This window comes from Amblyomma americanum, chromosome 4, assembly GCF_052857255.1.
Source record: "Amblyomma americanum isolate KBUSLIRL-KWMA chromosome 4, ASM5285725v1, whole genome shotgun sequence".
NCBI lineage: Eukaryota > Metazoa > Arthropoda > Arachnida > Ixodida > Ixodidae > Amblyomma > Amblyomma americanum.
Window position 1 is genome coordinate 141,297,154 of NC_135500.1, and position 27,346 is coordinate 141,324,499.

The 27,346-nt window shown below is 43.8% G+C and overlaps 2 protein-coding genes across 3 annotated transcripts in view; one reads left to right on the plus strand and one right to left on the minus strand.

Annotated features, from left to right (window-relative positions):
* LOC144128442 (hsp70-binding protein 1-like) overlaps positions 1 to 24,440 on the plus strand; it is a 35,827-nt gene extending 11,387 nt beyond the window's left edge. The window contains exon 6 of the mRNA XM_077661847.1: positions 24,304 to 24,440. Within this exon, the coding sequence (XP_077517973.1) occupies positions 24,304 to 24,334 (31 nt within the window). The 3' untranslated portion in view covers positions 24,335 to 24,440. The remainder of the gene's footprint in view (positions 1 to 24,303) is intronic.
* Glys (glycogen [starch] synthase) lies at positions 1 to 27,181 on the minus strand. Of its 2 annotated transcripts, none has more exons than XM_077661845.1 (14): positions 26,898 to 27,126; positions 24,283 to 24,464; positions 21,940 to 22,131; positions 19,198 to 19,392; positions 15,672 to 15,816; positions 14,173 to 14,290; positions 13,965 to 14,085; positions 12,878 to 13,044; positions 10,652 to 10,844; positions 9,826 to 9,952; positions 8,759 to 8,916; positions 7,677 to 7,778; positions 6,060 to 6,128; positions 1 to 104 (listed from the first exon to the last, which is right to left on the minus strand). In XM_077661845.1, the coding sequence occupies exons 1-14, from the start codon at positions 27,025 to 27,027 to the stop codon at positions 57 to 59; spliced, it is 1,947 nt and encodes a 648-aa protein (XP_077517971.1). In that variant the 5' UTR covers positions 27,028 to 27,126; the 3' UTR covers positions 1 to 56. The 2 variants fall into 2 exon arrangements, with proteins under 2 accessions (XP_077517971.1, XP_077517970.1); XM_077661844.1 differs by lacking the exon at positions 1 to 104 and adding an exon at positions 2,390 to 4,445 and having other exon boundaries at positions 26,898 to 27,181.
* Positions 27,182 to 27,346: the final 165 nt, after the last annotated feature.

Consider the following 27,346-nt stretch of genomic DNA (forward strand, 5'->3'; position numbering starts at 1 on the left):
TGTGCAGCAAATGTGTTTTATTGCCTTGATGTTGAAATGAAGAGCACGCCAGCATGTCACTTGAGAAGGGAACCAGCACTGGACGACAGCACCGGCGACCTGGTCTGTAAAGAGAACATTTCTCTGCTCGGCGCATGGTCGATGGTACCCGAGATCAGTTTATAAACCTGGGAGGCTGCCTTCGGTTAATAGTTGACAGATATGGTTGCAGAAAAGTCTGATAGCACTGCTAGACAGTTATATAGTTTTTATGGTTGTACACTGGTTATGCAGTTGAACCTCATTATAGCGAACAGGACAAAAATAATACAATAGGTTGGTATAGCTGAAGTTCATACTAGATTTCATGACAAGCGCACATAAGAGCAGCGCTGTTTAGTCTTTGAATGGAGAGCAATTTGGGCGACCTTTAATAGAGAGGAAGGAGTGACTTTTGTTCTAGCGCTATTTTCGGGGTGATTGCAGCGATTTAGGAGGCTGCAAAAAAACAGCACCAATTAGGTTGGCTTCCCCGCATTACAGCAGTGCCTTGTGGGAAAGGATGCATTTGTACGAAAGCTATTGGCGTTTTCACCATTTTAACATCAGCTGATGAGACTTGGACAGTCGCACTGCAGGATTGTAACTGAAGGCTAACACCTTCCATGCTGCTAAATCTTTCATGATGCTGTTGGCATGTGAAAGATAAAGCTGCGAAACATGGCACAAATGGTTGCCGCAACAGCAGGCATTTGTGTAGTGCGGCGAAGCCTGTCGCTTGCCACAGAGCGGGCACCCGTTAGGTGCCGAGGAGTTCTGTATATCTGTTTTATGGTCAACTGCGATCGGAATTTGCAATAGCCGCATGTTAAAAGAATTTTGGGAGATTTCAATATGGCCAGTAATTATATCCGTGTTAAGCATATTGAGGTTCCGCTGTATCACAACTGCTGGCTTTTTTTCATATGTATTTGCATCGTGCAGTAAAGTGCCACACATTAAATATTAAGTAGGGGTGCGTGAATACTGAAATGTTTGAATACAAATCGAATACGATTATGAAGAAAAAATGGCTTTGAGTATCGAATCCAGTAAGAAAATTAGTTCAGAAGATAAACAAGCAAATGTTTTTTTTTTTTTTTTAAATACTGTATGGTCTTTGCAACTGAAATAAAAACTATACTGACTCAGCACCATATAAGAAAATGCGATGAGCACAGAAAATGTATACTACTTGGTTAGACAGCATTACAGTATGCAACCTGTAACGTGGTAATGCGAAATGAAATCCATGAAGTGACACGACTGAAAACTAAAAATATTGCAAGGGATTTCAAAGGATTTCACATCAGGTGTCATGTGTGAGAAGGCCCAGTTGTGGAATTTCACACAAAGCCATCCATGTCCATGAGGGTCCAACTGCGATCGGTCCGCACGATCAATGTTGGAGAAGAAAGCAGGATGCATGCGTATTGTTTTCCTGGCACTATAATCTCGACTGTCAGATTATTTGCAAAGATATTGTGGTATTGCATTGGTTGGATTTATGAAAGGCAATGTGGTACATGATCGCTGGCGCACTAGAAAATTTTCTAATATTTGGAAATTCTCGCATATCAGTATTTTGAATACTAATATGAACCAAATATCAAACATTCGATTCGTATCCAAAATTTCGAATATTCGCATGCCCCTAATATTAAGACATTTCACTGTTATACTGCAACTCTGTGTAGTTGCAAATTCAAGAGCCACAGGAAATGAAATAGTAGAATAGATTACAGGTGGGAACACAGTTGAGAAGTGGCTACAGTAATTTACTCACCTTGTATGGAACAGGTGTGCCACATCCACTTGCACTGCAGGCATATCTTACCTAACACAGCTGCCTGCTTATTGTTTTTGCTCTAACGAACTGCAGTACTCTGAACTTTTGACAGCAGTGCGCTGTCATGTGCCATGGAAATCATTTCTACCCTTGCGCTAATAAGAGCAAATGCAAAGGTTAGGAATCTTTGTCTTTTGAAATTCACTTCATTGCTGGCCTCGGCTGTTTGTTGGAAACAGTGTGTTGTCAAGTAAGGTTGATACATAATGAAGACGCTAACAGGTGTAATGGCCAAGTTTGATAGTGCTGTGGGGAACAACTTCCAACAGCCAGTTTAATATGCTTCTGAAGCCATACGCACTGTAGCTTCATGACTGAGAATAAAATAACCTCTAAAATTTCTGCGGATTGGGAGACAGTGTGGTTTGTCTTCCATGCGATGATAATATTGTTAAACAGGTGGCGAATGCTGCAAGCTGCACTTCATTTTTCTAAGACTCAGGCTGAGAGAGTTTACTAGACTATCATATGTGCACACCTCTTCATTGACAGCAGTCATAAGGAAATTATCGTCTCTGCGTGTGTACTGCCTTGAAAAATTTATTTTGTGGCCCTAAACTGCCAAGTGGAAGGGCATAAGACAGAATGGTAGCATCTTGTAAAAACAGAAACCTATAAAAGAATAGCTTGTTTGCTTTTTTTTTTCATGCTTGTAAATACATATGTGGTTGTAAAGCACCTCTATTACTTCATCAATATGTAAAAAGTAGCATGCAACATTTTTCTATTTTTCAAGAAAAAGCAACAGGAAATCAATCGATAAGTGCAGTGGACATTCACGGCATCTCTCTTTTCTTCCATCTCACTTTCTGAAGAAATTGCAAACATGTGGCACAGGTCTTGGAAGGGAGCCACATTTCAAAACTTGAGAAAAGAAGAATACCCAACATTTCCATCAAAGAAGCAAGAGTATTGGTGCAACAATGTTTAAAAGGGGAGACACTTGAAGGAACAGGCATTTTTCTATTTTATGTTATGATGCAGCCCCCAGTAACCCTCGACTGCTGCCTACAGTGGCCAGCAACTGTAGCAGAGGCTTCCTATTATTGATAAATGACTCCCATAACCATAATTGCACAGTTTACCTCCAACATGCACAAGTCAAGAGTGCTTCACACAAGATGATGCTGGCCACCCAGAAAAGAAAAACTGCTACAACTACACTGACAGAGACATCAGCATAAGCTAATAGGACACAACAGTAAAATATTAGCATTTGTTCTCACATAAACAGTGCGTGACTGAGAACAGATCCAACGTGTAGATACATCCCTAGGACATCACTTAAAAACATCACTCCATTAAGCTCAAACTTACAATTTGTTGGCTTACTTCAAAACATTTATACCACTCATGGCAACAACCAAAGGACATGTCATCTCATGTCATCAGCTAAGAACAGAATAAAATGCAGCAGTCTACTCACAAATTGCTTTGGTTTGTAGAGTGGCCACAAACAGAGCGAGATACAATGGCATCAAAGGGCGAGGCATCGAGTGGGGCACAAGCAGAAAAATGCAGTAGAGGAGGATGGAAAAAGGAAAAGGGGAAAAAGGAGGTGGGAAAGGGACTAGGAAGGCTGGGGACCATACTGGGCTGGGCAGCAGGATGATGGTTGGTAATACCGGAGGAACCAGCAACAGATGCAGATGGTGCGAAAAATACTTGCTACCCTGGAACACCAGCGGAAAGTAGGAACAAGCAATACATGGGCGTCACTATCACAAGTGCCTTCCAAGCACAACTATTGCTGCTGCCTGGCCTCTGGTAACAAACTGATCCAAACGTGTGCTATACCCTGCCCTAAATACAGAAGACCACATGGTGCACATATTGCATTCAAGAACAAGGAGATGGTAAGTGACCTTTAACACTACAGCAGAGATATGGCCACCACCTTTTTGTTTTCTCACCAACACCACCGTGAGGGGAATGATAAGGAAGGGAGGATTGATGGATGGGGCAGGGAGTGTAGTGGCTGATCTGAGAAATGCTGCCAGTTGAAAGCACAAGCTTATTTGAGACCACCAATAATGAATGAGTCTGTAAGAATGCCCATTCGCTCTTCCACCTGCGGGCCACATGCACATCTGTGATGACCAACTTCAATTGAGCAGTTTTAGTGGTGGCATACTGAGCAAACAGAATTTAAAAAACGTCGCAGAGTCTAACCAGGAGAGCAGCAGCTCTCCTGGTTAGACTCTGTGACACACACACTGAAAAAGCGAAAGCATCAAGGGTGCCTTTGAAGTCACAGATGGGTTGATTTTTTGATAGCAGTCTAGAAATGCGAGCCCAGCACAAAAATAGCCAAGTATGCTTTCTAGTGTGGCTTTGCTTCTTGTGCTTCCACTTGGAGCATTCTGTAAGATCAGATCACCACAGAAAGAATTGCTGGCAGCACTTATTTGGCATCCTTGCCATTAAGGACAGCTCGTTCCGAGGCGTCCGCAAACTCCTCATCCTCTTCATCCTCCTCATCACTACCGTGTTCTGAGGGTGCTGGGGTCGAGGTTCGCGATGCCGATGGTGACGGCGGTTCTGACATGGGCCGTGGGTACCGAAGTTGCAGCTTGGGCTGTAATTTTATGAGAAGGGAATGATGGGATGGGTGGGAAAACAAAGTATGTTTTTCACAGCTGCTTGACAAGTGTGCAGCATTCAGGGGATTGCTCACAAAGGCAAAGTATCCCGAGCGAGGAATGCTTCATTGTATCGATCTTGTGCTGCTGGTTGGATGTGCTGAGAGAGAAAAAGGTTTGCTGCAGTTGCACTTGCAAGGCAGCAGCCAAGGTGGCTCGTGCACAGAATTAAATGTTTGCATGGTGCTCAGCTGGGTGAGGAATGCTTAAAAATGAAGACAGCATGCTGTTGTATTCTCAACCTTGTAATTACAGTCAAGCTACACAGATTTTTGGGTGATATGTACAGCCCCATGCATGCCTTAAAAAAGTGTATGCGTTGCTTGGTATTAGTGAACAATTTATTCTATTATGTGCAGATTACAGTGAAACCTTGTTGTAACGAACAAGTACAAAATCATAAAATAGTTTGCGCTATAGTCGAAATTCGTAATAATATAATTTCGACAAACGCGTGCAACAGCGCGCAATTTAGTCATTGAAGGGACAGCAATTGTGGCGATCCTTACTATAGAAACGTTTTCCTAGGTTTTGGCGGCGTTTCGAAGGCGCTTGCGGCTATTCCGAAGGCCGTTAAAAAACCGAGCGCCAGTTGGGTTGCCTTCCCCGCATATTACCGCAAGCGCAGGTTGAGTGCAGGCTACGGTGGCTTCCTCGCATCGCAGTCGCGTCACGTGGAAAGCGGTACGTCAGAGCGAAAGGTATCGCTGTTTTCACCACCTACGCGACAGCCGACATGAGCGCAGGATTGTTACCGCCAGCTTATAACTACCTGCGCTGCTGCTTCCAGGGCGCTGTCGACGGATGCGAGAAGCATGAACTGTGCTGACTGCCAGACTGCAACCCTTGGCGCAAACACTTTCCGCATCACCATTAGTCAATTGTGCAGCGTGGCGAAGCCTGGCGCTTGGCTCCAAACAGGCACAGTTTGGCACTGGGGAGTTTGATATATCCGTTTCATGGCCAACCGCATTCGATATATAAAGTGGAAATTGCATGCGTTTGTCAAAAGCATCTACGAAGAGTTTGATATAACCAATAATTCATAATACCCGTGTTCGTTATATCGAGGTTTGACTGTATATACAGGGTAAGGGACATCCACAGGGAAGTTTTTATTTCAGTTGTAGTTGGCTGATGTGCACTATGCACGGAGTGAGAACTAGAATTAAAAAATTCGCTACACAATATTTTCAAAGCAGTGTGGTGTGAAATTTGTGCTTGCTTACATCTTGGGAGCTATATCAGAAAAGGAACGTTTCTGAATGTGGCAAAGTGGTGGGACAAGGCATACATAAAGCAAGGTGCTACATGGTGTGTAACGATGTGCCATTAAAATATGGTGCACAATACCTATAGCTATTACCACGCATTAGAACGTACTTAGTTTCAACAGTCTCGGGATGTCGCTCACTGAGGAATGACTGTTTGCATAAAAACACAAAACTTTTAGTACAAAATGATGCAGCTCTCATGTGAGCTTAAAGGCCTTATCACTTGACATAGCCCAGAGAGATAAGTAAGAACTAGCCTTAGGGTTGTGCACTTACCCCAACGTCGCCTTCTAAGAGCTCGGGATGTGTCCTGTGGAGGGCCATCTGTCGTGCCTTCCGGTAGTACTGAGACAGGAGGGAAAGACCATAAGCCCCGGCTCTGAGCCAGACTCTCATATTTATTTGATTGATACTGTCTCTTTATTTGGACTGCACTAATATTTGAAATTTGATTTTTTTTTTGCATTGCTCTTTTTATGGCATATCTCTGAAAACTGGTCAGAAGAGCCTCACCACCACAAAGTTTCACATATATATTTTGATGTAAACAACTGCAAAGCAAGTGTCAATACACTGGGCTGCAAATATTGAAATACAGATATCAATATAGGTGACAAGTATGCACCTTGAAAATTTTGTAATGTGCTTATGTGTAATACACACAGGAGCTTAGTTTTATGCCTGATTCAGAAAAATGAAGTTGGACACAATCCCAAGTAAACTAACTTTCTTAGTGATAGCAATGCATTCTAGAAAGCAAAAAAAAATTCTGCAAAGAGAAACGGCACAAAACAAAAAAGGGGGCGTGCTGAAATGCTTGGTTTATGGGAGTTTAACGTCCCAAAGCAACTAAGGCTATGAGAGACGCCGTAGTGAAGGGCTCCGGAAGTTTAGACCACCTGGAGTTCTTTAACGTGCACTGACATCGCACAGTACACGGGCCTCTGGAATTTCGCCTCCGTCGAAATTCGACCACCGCGGCCGGGATCGAACCCGCATCTTTCAGGTCAGCAGCCGAGCGCCGTAACCACTGAGCCACCACGGCGGACAGTGCTGAAATGCAAATATTCTAGCTTTGCCTGTGCACAGTGTGTGACAGTGCCCCTTAGGAAAGTTGTTGAGGGGTAATGAATATAATGACTTGACGGTGTGATCTGGTTGCAGCTGGCTTTTTCATTTTCAGTTCATTGTAGCGTAGCTACATTACGGTAGCATTTTGAGCCTTCAGCGTGGCGGTGACCGTGACGGCGCAGCCACGGCCACGTGGTCACGTGGTTTGCCACATGACCAGCCACGTGGTGCGGAGCAGCTGCTGTTTCCGGCGAAACCGAGCTGCAACAGCTGTGCGCATGCAGTGTCAAGTGGGACGAAGATGAAGAAGTAACACCCAGTGAAATGGAGTGGCAAAAGACTGGCTTTGCAATTCAACTGAGCAAGTTCCACTCGGCCAGCTGTAGCTATTGCGTCACTCCTGGTTTAACCAGAGCTAAACCACCGCCAATTTTTTATTTCTTGCTACAGAGAGCAGTGGGCCCCGGGGAAAAAAGCCCCAGCTTGACAAGCTTCCGAGGCCCACAACATCCAGCAACAGTGGCCCCATTGGTCACATGCAAACAAGAAAGGCATACATGAACCTAAATTTTTTTTCACTCAAGTGAATAGTACCTTTCAAAATTTACTTTTTGACAGTGAGCACAAGAGAGAGAAATAGTTAAGCTGATAATGAGTACTGTTCAAAGTCTTAACTTGCATCTGATACCAGCCCTGTGATCTCAGAGCATAGGCTCTGCGGTGTTTGCAAGCAAGAACATGCGGTACATACCACTCCAAGGTTCTTCCAGTCCAAGAGCATAGGCTCTGCGGTGTTTGCAAGCAAGAACATGCGGTACATACCACTCCAAGGTTCTTCCAGTCCAAGAGGTCGCTCAGGCGTTCTGTGCGGTTCCGCTGGATGATTCGTTGCCGCCGGGAGAGACAAGAGAAGTCAAACATGTACTGCAATGAGGAAAAAAAGAAACAGAGGCGCAGTCAAATGACAACTGAATGCAAAGTGCTTTCCACAAGCATTCAAACGGATATGCGATAATCACACAGGACCGTGTAGTTGTCCAACAAACGAAGGGTTTTTATAGAAGTTGCTCATGGGCTACCTCAGTAAACTGTAGGAGCACCCCTGCAAACCTAGCCTTTTGATATCTGCAGAAAAGGCTAATTTGACATGCTGTTAAGTTTAAATTTTTATGGTTAAGGTACAAAGCAAGAACATAGAGGAAGAGGAATTTCCCACTGATTTTAATGTGAACACTTATCCCGGCAGTGTCACATGAGAAAAATAGAATGAGGCGCGCCAGTGAAAGGACTTTCTCATCTGGCACTTGGTGGCATGAAGTACCAATGCTGGTTTATGTGAGAGCAGAAGCAAAATGGACCGTTGCCCACGTTTTGAACTTCCTGTAAGCACTTAAAAACATTATTTTAATGCTTCTGGGTGGTATTATCATAAAAGACAAAACAAGAGCCAGTGGATAATCATCTTTCTGGTCATTCCACCACTAGATTAGCAGCCAGCTATGAGCTGCTCCAGAGAGCGGTGATTCACCTCCATGTATGTTTTCCAGTTACCTATTATATGCTCTAGCACATTCCTTGTTTAATTATTTTCGCTTTTGTTTTGCAGACAAAATTTGCTGCAACCTTGAGCTCTAACAAACTAAGACTGAAGTTATCTACACGGTGCACACTTCAGAAGAATACTAACCACCTGCTTGAGTGTATGGGTAGATCATTTGCGAAAGCTCAATTGCTCAGAACCCTGTCTTCAAACAGACTTTAGTGCATGCTTGTCAGTCCTACCGAACCCAATATTCAATGTTTTTACAACTGGCTTAAGGTTCACAAAGCCATCTTTTCTCATAAAGTGGACCCACATGTAAACCTGTGAACTGTCAATATTCTAAGGGCATGGGCTGAAGCACCTGTGCCAGTTGCTGCACCGACTCCTCAGGGCTCTTGAACCTTCGGTCAACGATGTAGATGCCGTACGACATGGGGTCGGCGACGTGTTCGGCTATGAAGCAGCCAAAGCCAGAGAGGTTGGTGGTGACGCTGGGGATGCCCATAACCGTGCACTCCGCTGCAAACCAACAGGGTGTTCAGTAAAATGTGATAGCATATGACACCGCGTCCTACGGGGAACTGTATGGAAATTGAATCCCCTCCCATGCTGAACGTTAAAGGAGCACTTGCCAAATCCTAATGACAAACAGGCAACTTTCACTGAAAATAGCTTTTCACTAAAGAAAGTAAAAAAATGAAATTCAACTATTGCTGCCACCTGGCATTCCGTAAAGAAAGCTGCGGTGATGCGATGACAATTCCTAAGCTAGGCTACATTGCTATTTGCCTCGACACAGTGATCAAAGTATTTTTCAGTGTAGACATCATGAGTTTTAATCAAGTGGCGGGGAAAGAGAAATAAAAGTTTCTGAAACCAAAATTTGTATTTTGCTACAACATAGCAAGAAGGAGCCATATATTTGATTTGTAGTAAAAAACAAATTAAAGAGATCTCCTCCGGTATCCCTTCAACAGCAGGGGGCCACAGTCGTGCATGCAGCACGGAATACGAAAATAGGGAATGCAGGGTACAGCCAAAATAAACATTGTGCACTGCTATAGTGCAAACATTCTCCTCTAAATTACTTCTTTGGTGCAATAAGTACGTTCTCTAGTTTATTCTCTGTTGTTAGTTGTTGAGCATAACTAAATATAGCAGGCACTGAGAAGAAGCTAACAGTGCTGCTTTTTGATGACAGCTTATGGTCACGGAACTTGAATGAAAACAACAGCAGATTAATGCTATAGCATGAAAAGGCTCATCTCAAGACATCGAGCTCGCACAGTGACTTAGAGAACACGCTAGCATATTCACAGATCAATGGTCTATGAGACAAGTAATATTACAACAGTCTTTCACTTTAGCTTTACGCATACTGTTGTGCAGAGCTGAAAAATATAATTCCATGCGTGAGTAAACACTTACCGGGTGTGTAGCCCCAGGGTTCGTAGTATGAAGGGAAGACTCCTAAATGGCAGCCTCTGACCAACTCTTCGTAGTCCATGCTGAACAGTGGGTTTGTAGATGACAAGAACTCTGGGTGAAAAATGACCTGCAAAAAGTGAAGCGCTGCCACATGGCTGACACTTTTCATTGCTAGGTTAACTCATTTTTTTTTTCATGTTATGCTATACTAGTGGTCGCAGAAATTGGCTGCTACTGCTAATAAAACACTGTCTGTCCTATTGCACAAGCATTAAGTGCAGCCTTTTAGAAGCTAAGCAAGAGCAAATACCCCCAGCCGTAGTACCTCACTCACTGGCTATGGCATTTGGCTGCTGAGCACAAGGTTGTGGGGTAGAATCTCGGCTGCAGCGATCACATTTTGACAGAGGTGAAATGAAAAAATACCTATGTGTTGTACAGTGTTAGTGCACACTAAGAAACCTCAGGTAGCCGAAATTTATCCAGAGCTGAATCTACGGCATCCCTCTTAGCAAAGTTGCAGCTTCACAGCGTCATCCTTTACGGTGTTAAGCTGCACATACCATACTGTGTTATATGTGTTTGTATTAACACTTGAATGATAAACTACCTGCTTCTACTGAAGATGACTGAAATATGTCAAAATTGCCAGCCAACTCTCTTGAGTGGCCACACCAGTGGCAAACAAAGCATAACAAAAAGTGAACTAGCAACAAAAAGCCACAATTCACATCAACATATGCTTCACACTCAATGGCTATTTCAGTGCAACCCAACAAAATGAATGGGACTTGTTCATCACAGTAGTAAATTGAAGCCATCACACCTTGACACGGTCCTCCCTGCGGTTGAACAGCTGGCAGCGCCGTATGTGGCAGAGGACGGGGTCAGAGGCGTCGTCCAACATGTTGTGAGTGCAGACAGGGGGCAGCGTCGTGCGTTGGGTGGCATAGATGCAGCGTTTCAACCGTACCAGGTCTTCTGGGTAGATCAGCTCTTCACCCTTGGGAATCTTGCCCCTGCAGGAGTGTTTCTTTGCTTATCTTCCACAGCCACTGCAGCCTTTCTGTTCTGAGTGACCTGTCATCAGGTTCAAAAAGCCCATCCTGTGCACCCCTGTTATAGCTACTTTTTTGCGAACATGCTGCGGTAGGACACCGCTGTAGTAAACTCACATATTGTAAAAAACATGGATGCAGTAATGTTAAACCGTGGTCTCATTTCACCTTCCATAGTTGATTGGACTTTTTTTTTACTTTATAGCAAAGACATCTTTTTTATTACTCTTAGGCGATCATCGGCGGATCGTTGCAATGTGTTAACAGCCAAACGTTTGTTATATCCGGGGATGATACAGTAAAGCTCATTAACTGAGGTTAATACACTAGAGCTCATTATATCAGAGGTAACGCACGAAAGATTGTTTATTTGAGGTTGGCATACTAAGCTCAGTTATATCCAAGATAGTATACTAAGTCCATTATATCAAAGGTGGCCACACATCCACGCATGATAGGAGCCTGCATTCCTGCTTGCACAGACCTTTCTAATGTTAACGCATTAAATGAAATGGTTATAGTAAAGATCGTTTGGCCATGGCGATGTACTTCTGGAGGAATAACGGCATCGCGGCACGTGCGCAGTCTAGGCTATCTCAGAGCAACTGGAACATGGTGGCGTACCCACAATGCTCTTAAGCTGCACGAAGATGCCAACCTTGCGAAGGCCTATGCATGGCCATGAGGCAAAACGAGTGGCGGGCGCAAATAAAAAAAAAGAAGGCTGGCTATGAACTTGGAAAGAAGGCAGCGCGACCCGCTGAGAAAGGGGTGTAGTAAAACAGCAGTGAGGAGTAGGGAAGGGAAAAAAGAAGGGCAAAGGATCGCAGCACTGCTGCAGTGCGAAGCAGTAGCAGCAGGAAGCGGAGGCGTGGTGGCACGGCATGGCGGTTTTGCTGCACTTTATTGTGTCCAGCGCATTTCTTAATTGTTGTCTTTCAAGTGACACTGGGGCCACGGAAAACGACACCATGTTAACAAAAAGTGGTCACTTTCATATGGACTCAAACTGCCCGTTTGCATTATATTTGTGCAAATACAGTACTTCCACACGACAGACAACATTGAAAACATAACATAAAATGTGATAACTGAAAAAAAAAAAAGTAGCCAAATTACCAGTTGGTATTCTTAGAGCCATGCCTTCGAATTGATATATAGTAAAGACGCTGATATAGAGTGAAGATTTTTGCTGGCCCGAGCGGCTCTACTGTATTCATCATCATCATCATCAGCCTTACTACACCCACTGCAGGGCAAAGGCCTCTCCCATGTCTCTCCAATTAACCCTATCCTTTGCCAGCTGCATCCATCCTTTGCCTGCAAACTTCTTAATCTCATCCGCCCACCTAACCTTCTGCCGCCACCTGCTACGCTTAGCAGGTGTATTACATTTAGGTGTATTACATCTACTGTATTACATTTAGCAAAGTCGCTTTTAAGTAACATGCAATCAAACAAATCACAGGCTTCAAATCAATACAATTTGCATTCAGTCATAAATTTTTTGCCTTTGTCTTTTCCCTGCTGCTATACTGAACATGGCAGCAGGTACATGTCAACTTTCTTTGCATAGGAGTATGACAATGCTAATGTGATGAAATCTAAGGTTCGACGAAATCTCGTCTGGTCGGGTGAATACATTGGCGAAAATAATGAAGCGCCGACCAAAAGGTGTTGTCAAGATGGAAGGACGTTTCGACTTCCACACGGAAGTCTTGTTCACTGATGGAAAAATTTCGCACACAAAGCTTAAGTACGTTGTGCTAATCGTCGCCGGTACGCTAGATGCCTGCGACGATTAGCACAACGTACTTAAGCTTTGTGTGCGAAATTTTTCCATCAGTGAACAAGACTTCTGTGTGGAAGTCGAAACGTCCTTCCATCTTGACAACACCTTTTGGTCGGCGCTTCATTATTTTCGCCAATGCTAATGTGACCTGCACACTACGACCGTTAGCTCCTGATGGGAAAAAAGCAGCAGGTTTGCTTACGATAGGCAGATTTCGAACATGCGCTTCCCGATGGTGGATTGCATTTGTTGCACGGTGTCACGAAGCTGCTTTGAGATTGCCTGGCCTCGCAATGACTCGACGTTGAAGTTGTTTGTTTTGGCGGGGAAGATGAGAAAAGCAACCACAGTGACCTCGCTTCCTGAAGTCTGTTGGGGATGAGGCAGACAAAACATGTTTCAAACACATTTTAGTGTGCACATGAAAATACACTGTTAAAGCCTACATAACTGTTCTTTGGCATTTGCCTACATAAGCTATTGCATATGCCAGAAAGTGTCGGGCTTGTCAGCTGTGTAACTTCACAGAGCACAAAAAAAAAACGCGTTTTCAAACACTAGGTGCGAGTAAGGGTTTTCTGTTGAACTAGTTCTTACATGCCAAGTTTCTGTGGAAACCTCATGACGGCTATTATGCTTTCTTTGGATAGTGTCAACTTAAAACTCTTTTGTATGCTTTAAGCTCATCTGGTTAGGAATCTTGAATACAGTCAGTGTTCTGCATTTCAAATTCTTTGAAGATGAAGATGCACTTGTGTCTGCACTTGCTTTAAGCATAAAAGTAAGCTGTCCTTAGTAAACGCAGCTAAGCAAAAGCATGCGAGGCCAGTCATTCAGATCTGTGTCGCCATCTTCTAAAAATGGGCAAGTTAATCAACCCTGCCACTACTCTTTTGTGGTGTACTATTTTTTCTCTCAGCTTCTAACAGAAGGCAAAACTAGTCCATTCAGCTGGTTGGGCTTGCTTTGCTGTCACTAAGTTTATAGACCAGCCATTCTCCTTTTTGCCCAACAAACCAGGCAAGTACAGAAATGTATTTTTCTACAAAATAGATGGCAATAATCCACTGCTAAATGGACTGCAAATAACTCAGCAATATATAGGCATAATAATTTCATGTACTAGCTGGGACACTCCTGTCCCAGAACATCTTGACTTGAAACATCCTAGTAAATGTGCACATGCATGGAAATGATTATTAATAAGCACACTTGCATCCAAAAGATAGGAAACGCCTCGTGCACAAATCTACACACGTTACAGAGATGTGCGCTGCATCCCAACTCACCTTCAGGTAATGGTTGAGACGTGCCAAGGACTCTATGAACATGTCTGCTCCCTTGTTGGAAAACTCGTACCGTCCCGCGATAAAGCAGTACAGAGTTTTGTCCAGGTCGAAGTCATAGTGCCTGAAACATCCCAGGGTTTGTTTTTTCTTTCTCTTTTACACTGCCACCTTGAAAGACCGCATTGGCCAATGACAAAATGATGCTCACCCATAAAAGTGGCCCCTAACAAAGTCGTGTATCTTCTCCTTTGCTATGGCGTGCATGTTTTGAAACTCGTGCAGTGCGCTGAATTTTTTTACATTGAGCCCATTTGGCACGATGGCATCTTGGAACGAGAAGAAATAGAAATTCTGTTAAGGTGGAGACTTGGGCAAGTTGGTACAGGATGAGAAAAACATCACCACGCTGTGCACGTGTTCTTTCTCATCCCGTGTTTCTGAGCTGTTTTTCCTTAAGTCTGAATTCTGATTGCATTCATTTTGTTAATGCAGGACACATTGTGCTGGGCTTGTGTAGAGCTTGTGTGTGCTGTGCTGTGAAAAAATAAACTGGCACCCAACGATGGTTACTGGTATTTAAAACCAGTGCTTGTACACAGGTGAATCCATACAGACAGCCAGCACAAACACAGGCAGTGAATCTCAAAGCCAGCACAGCTGATGACATATTTTGTCTTCTATGCTCCTCAATACAGCACGTACTCTAGACACTATTCCAGACAAGCCTGGCACGACTTTTGTGTGATTAGCAGTGCTGGGTTTTAGTTGTAATAGATATTTCCCTACATGGCTTCACCACAATACTTCTTGCCAATTAAATGGCAGAATGGCAGAACTTTTGAAGGTGCAAGATATGCATGCCAACGTGGTTCCAGTGATAACGCGCATGTGTCTAGTGCCGGTATGTGTAATCAGCATTTCATTCTTGTCTATTTGAAACCAGTGATGCCATTAGTTGGAAAAAGTGCATTCTGGTGAAAATGACTTAATCCTTAGAAAAGAGATCATTTGGCAGTCCATGCTTATAATGAACATACTGCGTACTTAGGTGACAACCTAACAGAAATCAAGTGACAGTTAATAACAAAACCCCACCAAATGGTGCTAAATGACACTGCACACAAAAAGCTATCGTGATAATCGCTCAACAAGTGTGCAGTGCAGTTGTTTTTTTTTTCATCAAGAAAGTGTTATAATTGATTGAAAAGCACTAACGATCTGTTAAATTTTTAAAGCACTATGAAAATGACATAGGTGATTTGATTTTGTCGTACAATTTCAGAATAATAATCTTGCTATTCCGCCAGTGAGTTCTCCATTGTTTGTGCATGCTTGACATGTTACAGGAAGATAGAGCTTAAATTTCTCTAGAAAAAAAAAAGGTACGCCACCTCTATTCACACGGTTACTAGACGTTAAATCTGATAACTAAGTACCCTTGCTGAGAGTCAAGCTAGTGCCACACCGGCATGTTTGCAAACATTATAAAATAAAATTTTTTAAAAACTCTATCTGGAAGCAACTTGCGAAGGACAATGTGAAACACAGCTTATGACATCAACAGTCTCAAGACAGTTTGCAGGTGTGGAAGGTGCTAGAGTTTGCGTGAAGTATGCATGTGTGCAAGCTAGCGATGGAACATAGACACACTACTCCAAGGCGAACATCCATCCATGCATGCTAGTTGATGCATGAGCTAATGCTTGCCTGGTTTCCTTTTGAGCAAGTGTTCTGCCTCCATTCCTGTGATATCAGAGACTGTGGCAAAAACGTGAGCACTGTGGCAAGCCGCTCGTTCCATGCAGTAGCGATGGTAGATGCCCCTGTCTCCAGCTTCTTTGTCTAAACTGAACTGCAGCAAAAAGAAAGAAAAGCATGTAAAGGAAGGGTCAGAAAACTTTTATGCCTGTGTAAAAGCGTTCTTGTGCAAGCACAGTCAGTCATGCAAGCCATCCAAGAGCATGAAGCAACTGCCAAAAGAATCTCCTGCACTTACAAATAAGTCAATCCTGATGCAGCAATGAAGCTTCAAACTTAATGTGCATTATTGATAGGGCCTTTCATCTTTGAGTGAAACCAGATTTTACCTGATTCTTGCACCCTGAGCACCCTTGTTAAAAATTGCGTTAAGCCTGATTTGTGCCTCCAAATGCGCTTTCAGGAGAATGCAGCTTGTCAGTGCAGAAAGGTAAACGCAAGCACGGAAACATGCAGATGCCTTATGCCTTTTTAACGCTTGCTGTTGCCATCCATAGCGTGGCTTAATATTTAACAAAGGATAAGTTCGAAGTGCACATGTAAGTTTAAAAAGCTAGAGGTCAGAAGACAGGTTGCACATCAACATCCTGCTCCAAGACTGTTGTGTCGCTGAAGTGGCCGCTGTGCTATTGAATTAATATTTCCACAGTGTACTAACAAACACAGCAACGTCTAACACAGATGCAGAGGTACCACATATGGGAGCGGAAAGGGCACGATAAAGTGATAGTTATATATGAAAACAAAAAATACCCAATTTGGTAAAACCTCTTGGCAAAACCTTCCAGTTTTAGGTTTTTTATACAAATAATTAGCAAAGTACAGGGTATCTTATATCTAGAAATCAATAGAGTGCTAACAGTGCATTAGTTTTGCAAAAAAAAAAACCTGAGAAACTCAAATTATGGAAGTTTTTTTTTTTTAATAATCCGATTTGTATCCAAATTTAAACCAAAGAAAGTACAGGCCCATTTTTACTCCCTCCAAATTCCCAGAAAAAAAAAATAAAATGAAAGACCCTAATTATTCAGTGTCAATCAGCTCAGCTGCATTATGGAGTGATAGACAGATATGCTTACAAGACGTCAATTGTGCTGCTAGAGTTTACATTCAATATGCAGCATGCATTTTACTGTGGCATGACACAATATGCAAATTGATTGAATGCTCTTGTTGCAACGGTGCTCCTAATTCACACATGTGTTCAGTTACTGCAAGCAGAAAGGACTAATCTACTACAATGGCAAGATGTGCTTCATTAAGGGACAAAGAGAGAACAGAGAAATAGTGGTGTGGTGCATGTGTGGGTTGAGAGGTGGAAAAGGAGAGGTAAAGGAAGTGCATTCGCATTGTGTATTAAATTTGATGCAGAAGACAAACAATTGCGAGTTCATGCTATGCACTGACCCTGTTACCACATTCGTCCTGTGCTTCAAAGCTGGCTCTTTCACAGCCTCTGCTTTCTCAGTTGTCCCCCGTGGTAGTCTTGTTATGAGAGGGTTACTGTCTCACTCAGTGATGTGACTAGTGAGGCCCTCATAGGCTAAGCGTCAAGTGCCATTTTAAAAAACAATAAAGTATTACCTACAAGTAATTATTAAATGCCTTCAGAAAAAAAATGGTACGTCACTAGAACAGAGTTGCGTGGCATAGAAGTAGCCTTTAATTTATACAAAGCAAAGTTCCGAGATCTAGGAGAGCACTGCACTAATACAAGAATTTACTATAATTAAGGCTCCTAATTTTCTGTGCCAGAAAATTTTAAATTCTGCAAATTAAGAACTAACAGTCTGCATTATTGCAGCCGTGTGCGCTTTGCCTCAACGGCCCAAGGCCATTGAAAAGTTGGCCTAGTGGGTGAGAATCACTGTTGGTATTTCGCAGAACAGCAGGGTAAAAAAAAATTGTTACATTTGAAGCTTGGTTCCAAATATAACATGGGGAGCTTCTTGAAGCAGATGAAGAAAGAATAATTTGTGCAAATACGGTGATACTGCTTTCCAAAGGTGCCATTATCATGACTCATCCCATAGAAGCGTGCAGGTGCACTGCTGCCAATCCCGCCTGTACATTTACACCACTACCCAAAACCACAGCACTTGATTCGCTAGCTTGCTTGAGCGGATGGGGAAGCAAGTGTGTTATGTCAATAGCAGACCTTAGTTTGTTACCATATTCTGTGTTTCAAGCGAATCCAGGCAATTAATTTAATCACACTGTCATGATTAGGGCGCTCGACTACTGAGCCAGAGGACCAGGGTTCAATCCAAGTTGCAGCAGCCGCAGCCGCATTTCGATGGGGGTGAAACGCAAAAGGTGCCTATGTACCGTGCGATGTCAGCGCATGTTAAAGAACTCCAATTGGGTTTGGGTTTGTGGGGGTTTAACGTCCCAAAGCGACTCAGGCTATGAGGAACGCCGTGGTGAAGGGCTCCGGAAATTTCAACCACCTGGGGTTCTTTAACGTGCACTGATATCGCACAGTACACAGGCCTCCAGAATTTCGCCTCCATCGAAATTCGACCGCCGCGGCCGGGATCGAACCCGCGTCTTTCGGGTCAGCAGCCGAGCGCCATAACCACTGAGTCACCACGGCGGCACGAACTCCAATTGGTCTAAATTAACCCGGAGCCCTCCACTATGGCGTCCCTCATAGCCCACGTGTCACTTCAAAACATTAAATCCCACAAATTACAATTTAGAGTCCACAAACAACATCAACACAAGATGTGTGGCTGCTAACACAGTTCCGCGAAAAATGCTAAAATTTTAGTTTTTTGCGGAATAGCGAAAAAGTATGGGCGTAAATTATAACGTGCTATAACAGCTGTGCGGGGCATTAAGTATGTTTACTTGTGTGACTAATGCAGTTTCTTGCAAAAAAATTTCTGTGCTAATTTGGGAAATGTATTTATTAAGGACAAGGTTTACACTGGGAAGATAAAATTTTCTCAAACCTTGCTGACCAATGTAGGAGGCGATGTGTTTACTATATGAGTATGTTTGTCATTTGAGAAAATACAGTACAGGGGCCGAATTACGGAACGATCAAATCACAAACCTACTGCAAACGGATCAGTTAGGCCTGCCTTTATTGGTCTATATGTCCGCCAGTCCATGGCGAGCAATAGGAGCGGGGCATTTTGACTGTTTTGAGATTTCGGTCTTTCTGTAATTCTGCCCCAGGTGTTGTCGAAAGTAAATGGAAGGCAGTAACAGCAAAAAAATTTAATTTTATCGCTCTCACTTTATGCATACCTGAACTGATATATGGAGCCTCATCGTGATTGTGCAAATTACAGAGTGCGCCAATAAATATCGACCATTATGCTTCGGATTCAAAGAAATTAAATTTTTTCGACACAGTTGCCTTCCATTTACCTTTGATGGTGGGTGTACATCACAGCAGTGCATTCTAATTCTTGTGCGTATCATGGCCGGAAGCAATATAAAACCAAAGGTGCTGCAGGCTAACCTTGTCTAGGTTGTTGTAGAAGTCAACGTTTCCTGCGCACAAGTACCGGCCTAGCAGGGTGGCATGGGTGATGAATATTGTGGCAACATCCAAGTGCCTGGTGCGGCACAGGATCAGCCCGATGCCTGCAAGCCATTCATGGAACTGGGCCACAACCAGCGGAGGACCCTTCTCGGCATTCACTGCCTTCAGGAACTGCAAGCACAACCAAGTGTCAAAAAGCACTGAGCAACAGAGAGCAGCGAAGCAAGCAAGTGAAGTCAGTGGCACCTCGCAAAGAAATAGGGTCGAGTTCAGCTCAATCAGGCTTATTTTGTAGATTATTTTCCCTATCATGCAGCTTGTTCTATTTTGAAGTTGTGAAATGCTGTTGGTGCAAAAAGCATTGCTGATGAATGGGTGCACTTTTTGAGACATTAGGTTACATATTGGAAAGCAACTAGAAAAAGTTGCACAACAACATGATGTTCCGGAACTCAAAAGTGGTTGCAGTCAAAACTTAATGTAATGATGTTACAGATTTTACAGTTTAGCAAGCAAATTACGATTCCATCTCCCTAAATCTAAATTCTTGTGTCTGTTGGATGCAATTCTCAATTTGCATGAAATAAGCCAAGCACATATATATCAAACCTCACCCAGATTACCACCTTGAAAACCCCGTGTAAGAGCACAGGAAAGTCACGCGATGCATGGAACTCCAATCTCACCCGCTAGCGCTTCTACTAACGGAACTCTTGGATTGCTTGTTGCGCTCAGAGATGAATCCTGGGCACCTAGGTGCTAGCAGTGCAAGTGTTTGAAACTGCACGGCGAGGTGTATGTGGAGTATGCATGAGAGTGCCCTGTGGTCTCTCGTATTCATTTTCCATGCCACATCGCTCTCATGCAGTAAAGCCAACCCAACTACAGTGAAATCTCATTAATTCGACACCCATTAAATCGGCAATTCGGATAATTCAAACTAGCAGCGCGGTTCTGGCTGGCGCTTGTTAATGTCTATGGTGTCGGATGCTCTTTTAATTCGAACATGGGCGGGATCGCATCGATTAATTCGGATGGTGGGTCGCGTCAGGGTACGACCTGCGCAGCCAGCGATGATCAATACTGACCTCCCCGAACCCGAACTGCATGAAATAGTGGTGCCCGCTCACCTTTGGCATGTACGCTATGACAGGCGTGACAACGATCAAAAGTCCCTCATTGCAGAGTTTAGGTCGGCAGCATAGTTTCGGTTTCACTTTTCATAGTTTCGCACCATCCCGCTGCTGTCATCGAGCACCCACATCACCAGTCACACCGTTTTGAATTTGAACGTTGCTTGGTACGTCACTGGTCTCTCTTATTTTGGGTTGGCGTCATGCTGTTCTAACAGTTCCAACGCCTATGCATATTTCTCTCACTTGTATCCACGTGTTTCTTCCGTTCTTCTAGTACGCTGAAATGCTCTGTTCACAGTCCATGCGATGAAGCATCCTCAAGCCTCAACGGCGCCATTTATGAAGAGGCGCTACTGCGTCGCACTGCGAAAAGGGCCACGGAGGCCTTTACGATTTTGGAGCAATTTTTCGACACTCCCGACTGTGTGCGAAGCAAAGCACTTGAAGAAACCACGAAAAATCGTCGATTCCACTTGGTATTTGTCTCGAATGTAAACAACCTTCGTCCAGGCGTTCATTAGATTAAATTACTGTGATGCAAACGGTTTAGAGCAGTTTTCGAGGGCCATTCAATAATTCGAACTTTCGAATAATTCTAACATTTTTTTCAGGTTCCTTGAAGGCCAAATTGACGACATTTTACTGTAATGTCTAGTGGCGGCCCTAGCGTCGCGTCCTTGGCTCGCTTCGCTGCCGAAGACCAGCTGTACCTGAATTTTAATGAGCGATTATTCTATTTAGAATGTACTGGCAACAAGATCAGGCAGCTTATGATAGGCAGTGCTAGTTCCAACACACCGTCCTCTGCGGGTTCGATGCGAAGAAGGTTAGGGTTAGCTATGCCTAGAGAGCGGTGGGCTGCCAGCATTCCGGCGGGCAGCACATTGCTACAAGAAACACGTCACTTGCGCGGGCACAATGTATTTTTGCTTCTTGGTTACAAATACGGTTATCTACTGCCATTTTTTTATATATCGAATTATTGCCAATGTCGAACTACTTCTCAATACTCTTAGAGTTTCATATATCCAGTTTCGACTGTGCTACTTAGTCTCCTCGAAGCTGGTCTTTAATTTTATGGGCAGGTGTATGCTTGTCAAATAGTGAAGCTACAGCAGTCATATGTTCTAATTTAACCCACAAGGTAACCAAGTATTCGAAAACACTGAAATGAATTTGTGTTTTGAGCCATGTTTTGGCACAGTCATGTGGACACAGTATATCAGCACTGCTATCTTCTACCTAACCTAGGTATGTTGCTGCGACTAAAACATTTTATTCACTTGATCACCCCCTAGGACTTAATGCTAGACAAGTTTTAACTAAACTGATGTCACAGATACAATGGAAGTGGAAAAATGTAACCTAAATAATTATCAGTTTTAATGGAATAGCTACAGCATTATTTGGCAAGGCATGCTAGTTCTATGGAGGGGCAAAAACAGCTGCATCTGAGATGAATAAGTGAGGTGGAAGCTAAGAAATCCTCCAATGAACAAATAGCCACAGTGCTAAGCACAGTCAAATTGTGGTAAAGATCCATAATGACCATCAGTACTAGTCACCAAGGGGTTATACTCACATCTGTTAAGAACCAAGCCACAAGGTAGCCAAAGATGATGGCGTCATTTGACTCCCGATCATGCCACGGAACTCCTATGTTGCATGTGTTCCAAAGGTCGCGCTTCCACTCGTCAAGCTTCCAGGCAGCTGAACCAATGTCGAAGAGAAGCACTTGCGGGTAGCCGTCGATGAGCCACCTTCCATAAACCACCTGGGTGAAGAAGGGAAAGAGTAGCTCCATAACTTCCTTATGGGAAGGCTAAGAACGACTTTGTAAATGATCCACTTGCATCCAGAAACTGCATTTCAATGTTGCAAGGCCATGTTCACTGCTCTGCACAAGGTCACGCACAGGTGCTCTCAGTTTGACTGTCCCTATTGTGCTTTCAGTGCAACTGTTGACATCTGTGATGTCATCAGAGAAACCACAGGCCACTTCAAGTGGAACTGGCTCTGCTTGATCAAACTGTATTAGCTAACAGCTTGCAAGGTCTCCTCATTAAACCAATAAACTTAATCCAACATAACCATAACGACACAGTTTATTAAATCACTCCCGGTGGTTCACGAGGCACCAATATAGTCATCAGATGGTCTTCCCATATCTGAATTTCGCAAGCCAGTGAAAATATATCCGTACAGCCTAAACTATCCTGAACAAATTGTTAATAGTCTGTAGCTGGGCTAATTGGTGGCTGTGAGAACTTGACTGAAGAGGGTGTGTGCATGTCTTGCTTCCTTGCCTCGTTTCTGCATGCCGCTTTTCTGCAACAGCAGTTAAGGGCGCCTTTTCCAGTTTTTCGGTGTCTGCACGAAGGATGAAAAAGAGGAAAGGGTAGTAGCGTTGCGCCATTTGCCCCGGAGTGGATGTGTGGCGTCCCCGGCGCGCAGTGGCATAAAGTGCAGAGCAGTGCGTGAGTGACTGTGACAATGCACTCGTTACAAATGCCGTAATATGTTCTGATCACGAATGCAAACGAATTCTTGCTAGTGGAGTAAAAAGATAGTGGGAACACCATTTTATATTACTTCACACGAAGGCTAGCATTTCAAGCTGGCTTCACAGCAGTGAGTGTAGATATGCAGTGAAGCCACCTTGCCGATGACGGGCTCGGCCAATTTTCAAGTTATTGTTGAAGCATTGGCTGATCACAAAATTGCCGTCTACTATTTGGTCAGAATGAAAGAGCAATTTATGTGAACCAAAAGAAAAACACTCTCCCGTTTGGTGTTACTCAGGTAAATAAGTGGCATGATTCAGATCTGTGGGTTCATGTGAAATGCATGCCCATTAAATGGTTGCACACATTTTGGTGAAACCCGAAAACTACTAAGTGTAACCATATTTTTTTTTAAGAGGAAGATTTGCCCTCCATTTCACTGTATCCGTTTGGTCAAAAAAGAGCATGAAGCATGCTGAAGCCCTCAAGAGCCAGGCAGTCTCATGAAAAGAAAAGTTAATTTCTTTTTTTGTGCCCATATGGCTAAATTTATGTGGAAGGAAAAATTTTCCTCATGAAAATTTACAGCACTGATTTGCTGACGCTTTATTTTAAAGTTCGAACATTTTCGGTTATTGATACTTCACTCTCCTCATGGTTAAGTTGGGTGGTGGCAGGCAGTGGTCTCATGTTGGAGCCTCTGGCCAGGACATTTTTTTTCAACCAGGAAGCTTACTTTTAAGGACACAGGCTGATTTCTTCTGTACCCACATGGACACAATTCATTTTATTCTGCCCATTTGTGTTTAATTCTTACTTGATAGCATAGTGGCAACTACAGCAAGGCTGTGTGCACATAGTGGAATGTAACACTGACACTGCATAAATACAATGTTGAACACTTCGTTCACCAATTCAATACAGCTGCTCGGTAAAGCCACACACATGCTTCATGTCCACTAATTTATCACTGTTGCGCAAGTCTAATGCATAATGTCGCTTGAAGGAAGAAATTATTAGCATCCACCTGAGTGTAGTCGTAGAGCTGCGGTTGCAACGTATGTGCCAATTTCTTGAGATCTTTGCAGTTGCGGTTTCTGGGTTAAAGATCTTCACGAGCGCTGTTCCTTTGTGGTTGTATGGCAGCACTGAGCTCAATCCTAATGACTTATTACTCCACTCATTACAACTTGCTCTGTGGTGGGACATTCTCCTTAATACATGACTAAAACTGTCGCATACCAGGCAATTTGTTTGTTTATTCTCGTTGAGCCCAGCGCTAAAGAAGACAAGGACGAACCTGGGAGTAACAAGCACGATAGGATAAGCGCTACCTCACCGTGTTCATTCCTCCCAGCTTCATTGTTACCAAGTTCTTACTAGGGTGTTGCAATCAGTCGAATTCTGAGTGAGTGACTGACCTTGATGCCCTGTTCTCTCAGGGCCTTGATGCTGTTCCAAAAGACACTGTAAGGCGGTTCCAAGACTTCGACCTCCGTGCGCACAAGGTTTTCGTTCAAGGGACCCAGAAGACAGAACTGGTCACCGAGTTCTTCTACACTCACTTCTGCTTTGGACCGGATCACCGTATAGATACCACCAACTGCATGAAAATGAAAACAAATTTCAGATCACCTGCCTTATTGCCTTTTGTCATTATGGAGAGCAATTTAAACACTCCCAGTCTAGCTTCTCCCCTCATCAGACATTAAGTACTAAAGCACAATAATGAAACACACAAGAGTCAAAAGCACATGACTAGTTCTCTTTGCAAGAACTAACCACATATTTATTTAGCCTTCATTAACAAAAATCTTTCCTGTTGATTGAATGACGAAAAGCTGATTGATTGATGTTAATTGATAATATGATTAATTCTCACCCACGAAAGGTGATTAGTTCTAGCTTACAGAAAGTGGTCACCATTTGTTGCGGCCCAGCTATGCTGAAATTTGTCCTCTGACAGCCAAAAACTTTCTAAATTTCCTTTCTTATTTTTTTATTGTACTTGTGTTTAATTTCTTTAGAATAGATATTTAAGCCCTAAACTCTCTCCAGAAAGTTTTTATGGCAATTACTACACGCAGCGTGGCCATTCAGCTGTGCACATCACAGGCCTATACTATCACACAAATCTTCAGATTTAACAATTTTCATTTGCACGTAACTATAGGTGGCCACGTTTAGCTGTTGTCACTCCTAATAAGAGCAATTACTACTGAAACTGACCAGTGTGCAGGCACAAGGCTACAAAGAAAAGTAATAGAACTTTTAATTCTTCAGTGCTGGAAATAAGTCTGTGCTTTCCAAGGGATCAGACCTGGTACCACCACTGGTCTCATCAGTCGATCTATGTAACAAGAAACTGAAGACAGCTAACAAATGAAATTTAAAAGCAAGTCAAGGTTGGCCAGGAACTCTAAAGGAGGAGTGATTGTTGGCACTGTGTGTCTAATTAAAGGGAAATATGTCTGGCTGATTTAATTGTGACAAACAAAATGGCACAGCCACATGTTACTCCCAGGAAGCAAAGAGCAGAGGATGCACAACACACAGACACTGGAAGGAATTAACTGCTCTGAAGTGTAGAATACAGTGCACTTCAGAAAGGCAAACATTTGTAATTTGTAATGCAGTCCATGCATATATGCAGAATGAACACCACAAGGCTTGATATGATGGTTGGCTGCAAAACCTACTTCAGCTTCCAAGTAAGTTATTTATGTTTGCACCAGTAGTTGTTCTATGGCTGCATTTTCAATCCTAAACTTGAAAAGCGAACAGTAAGACAGTGTTGTGATATTCACTTCAGTAATCCTATATGTTGCTACTACCCTGTGTGGTGTGGAATTAAGTACCAATTGCCTTTATGGAAAGAACTAAAGGTAACCTTGTTAGAACAGTACAGTCACAGCATGAACCCTCATCACAGCTTTAGGAAATTCCTCTGGAATCTGGATATGAGAACTTCAGACCTTACATATGACAAGCAGCGGCAGCTTCCTGTATAGTCTCGGGCATTTTTTTTTTTCTGTGTGTGTTCATGACAGCAAAAGAAACATGCTTGGCATTGGCACTCGATATGGTGCCAACTGCACAGTTACAGATATAGTAAGGCTGCAGGCAATGCACAGGAAATCTGCCTTTTGTCTTGTCTGTAATATGGCTTTCATCTAAACGCAGAAAAGAAAAATAGCAATGATCTACATTCGCGAGTACCTATTGTCAGTTGCAAAATATATTATCTGTCATACTGCATCACCAACCTCTGTGCCTCTGCTTTTTTTTTTTTTTAGGCGGGAGATTCTGCCTATCGGCTGCACGTGTGATCACCGCTCGAGACGTCAGCCGTAAAGGATAACCCAGTTGCGTTTGCGTGGTATCACGCGTCGCCGTTTCGACTCGGGATCCGGCGCCCGAGCCACGAAACGTAATCCGCGACCTTCGCAGCGATCGGACGACCTTGGCGAGAGTTTTGGCAACAGTGACAGCGAGTGGGCGTGCCTCTTGCCTCACGGGCCGCCCGACTCTTTCCCAAAACAAGACCGTTGGTGCGATGCCCTGTCCTTGCCGGCGTGTGGCGAGCGGACCGCACGATGACGGCACACGCAAATGATCACGCCGGCACGTACGCATTGCTGGAGCACATATACCGCGTGCATCAGTCAATACATCGAGCCCTTATGCACCGGTACTACGACCCTCATCGGATGCTGTCAAACTATAACCGCAAAAATCTTCACGAAAATGATTTTGGGGTTGACAACCCCACCACACCGGCACCTGGCCCTCCGCTAAAGCTTTTAGATGACTGGTAGCGCACGAGCCGACGCAAGTGTCCGGTCAATTAGTTGCCACAGTGGAAAACGAGCCATACCCGTTAAAATCGGCGCTTCAAGCGCGGTTGCTTGCGGAAGAGTCGCTCTTCTGCACCGCTGCCGGGTGGCGTGCAATTAAAGCCGGCCGTGCCCCCTGCCAAAAAAATGTGGCCTGGCCAGCCGCGCAGGACCGCGGCGGACGTGTGCGAGCGGCTCACCTTTATTGACGACTTCCCACGCTACCTCGAATACCCATCGGTTGTCGGCCTCGGCGCTCGCACCGCGGTCAAGCACGACGTCTTCGGTGCCTTCTAGCCGGTAAAATCGGCGCGAGATGCGGGAAGCCATCGCGAAGACCCTTTGAAGGCTCCCCGCTGTGACCTTCCCACTCGCAGTGACCGGCGGCGGCCGCTGCTGCTGCTACCGTCCCGATGCCGCACGAAGAGGAGGAAAGGCCGACAACGGCCCGCCTACCGGACCGACCTGTTTCAGTTTTGTTTTCGAACCTCTGGCAAGCAGAAAAAACGAGCCAACCCCGAGACGCGGTACATTTGATTAATAAATTTTTGCTGCTGTTTGAACTATTCAGGAGCAGAAATAAAGGTTCTTTTACAGCTACTGGCGTCTTCTATTTTCTCTTAATTTACAGCTCTTTTCTTACCGCAAA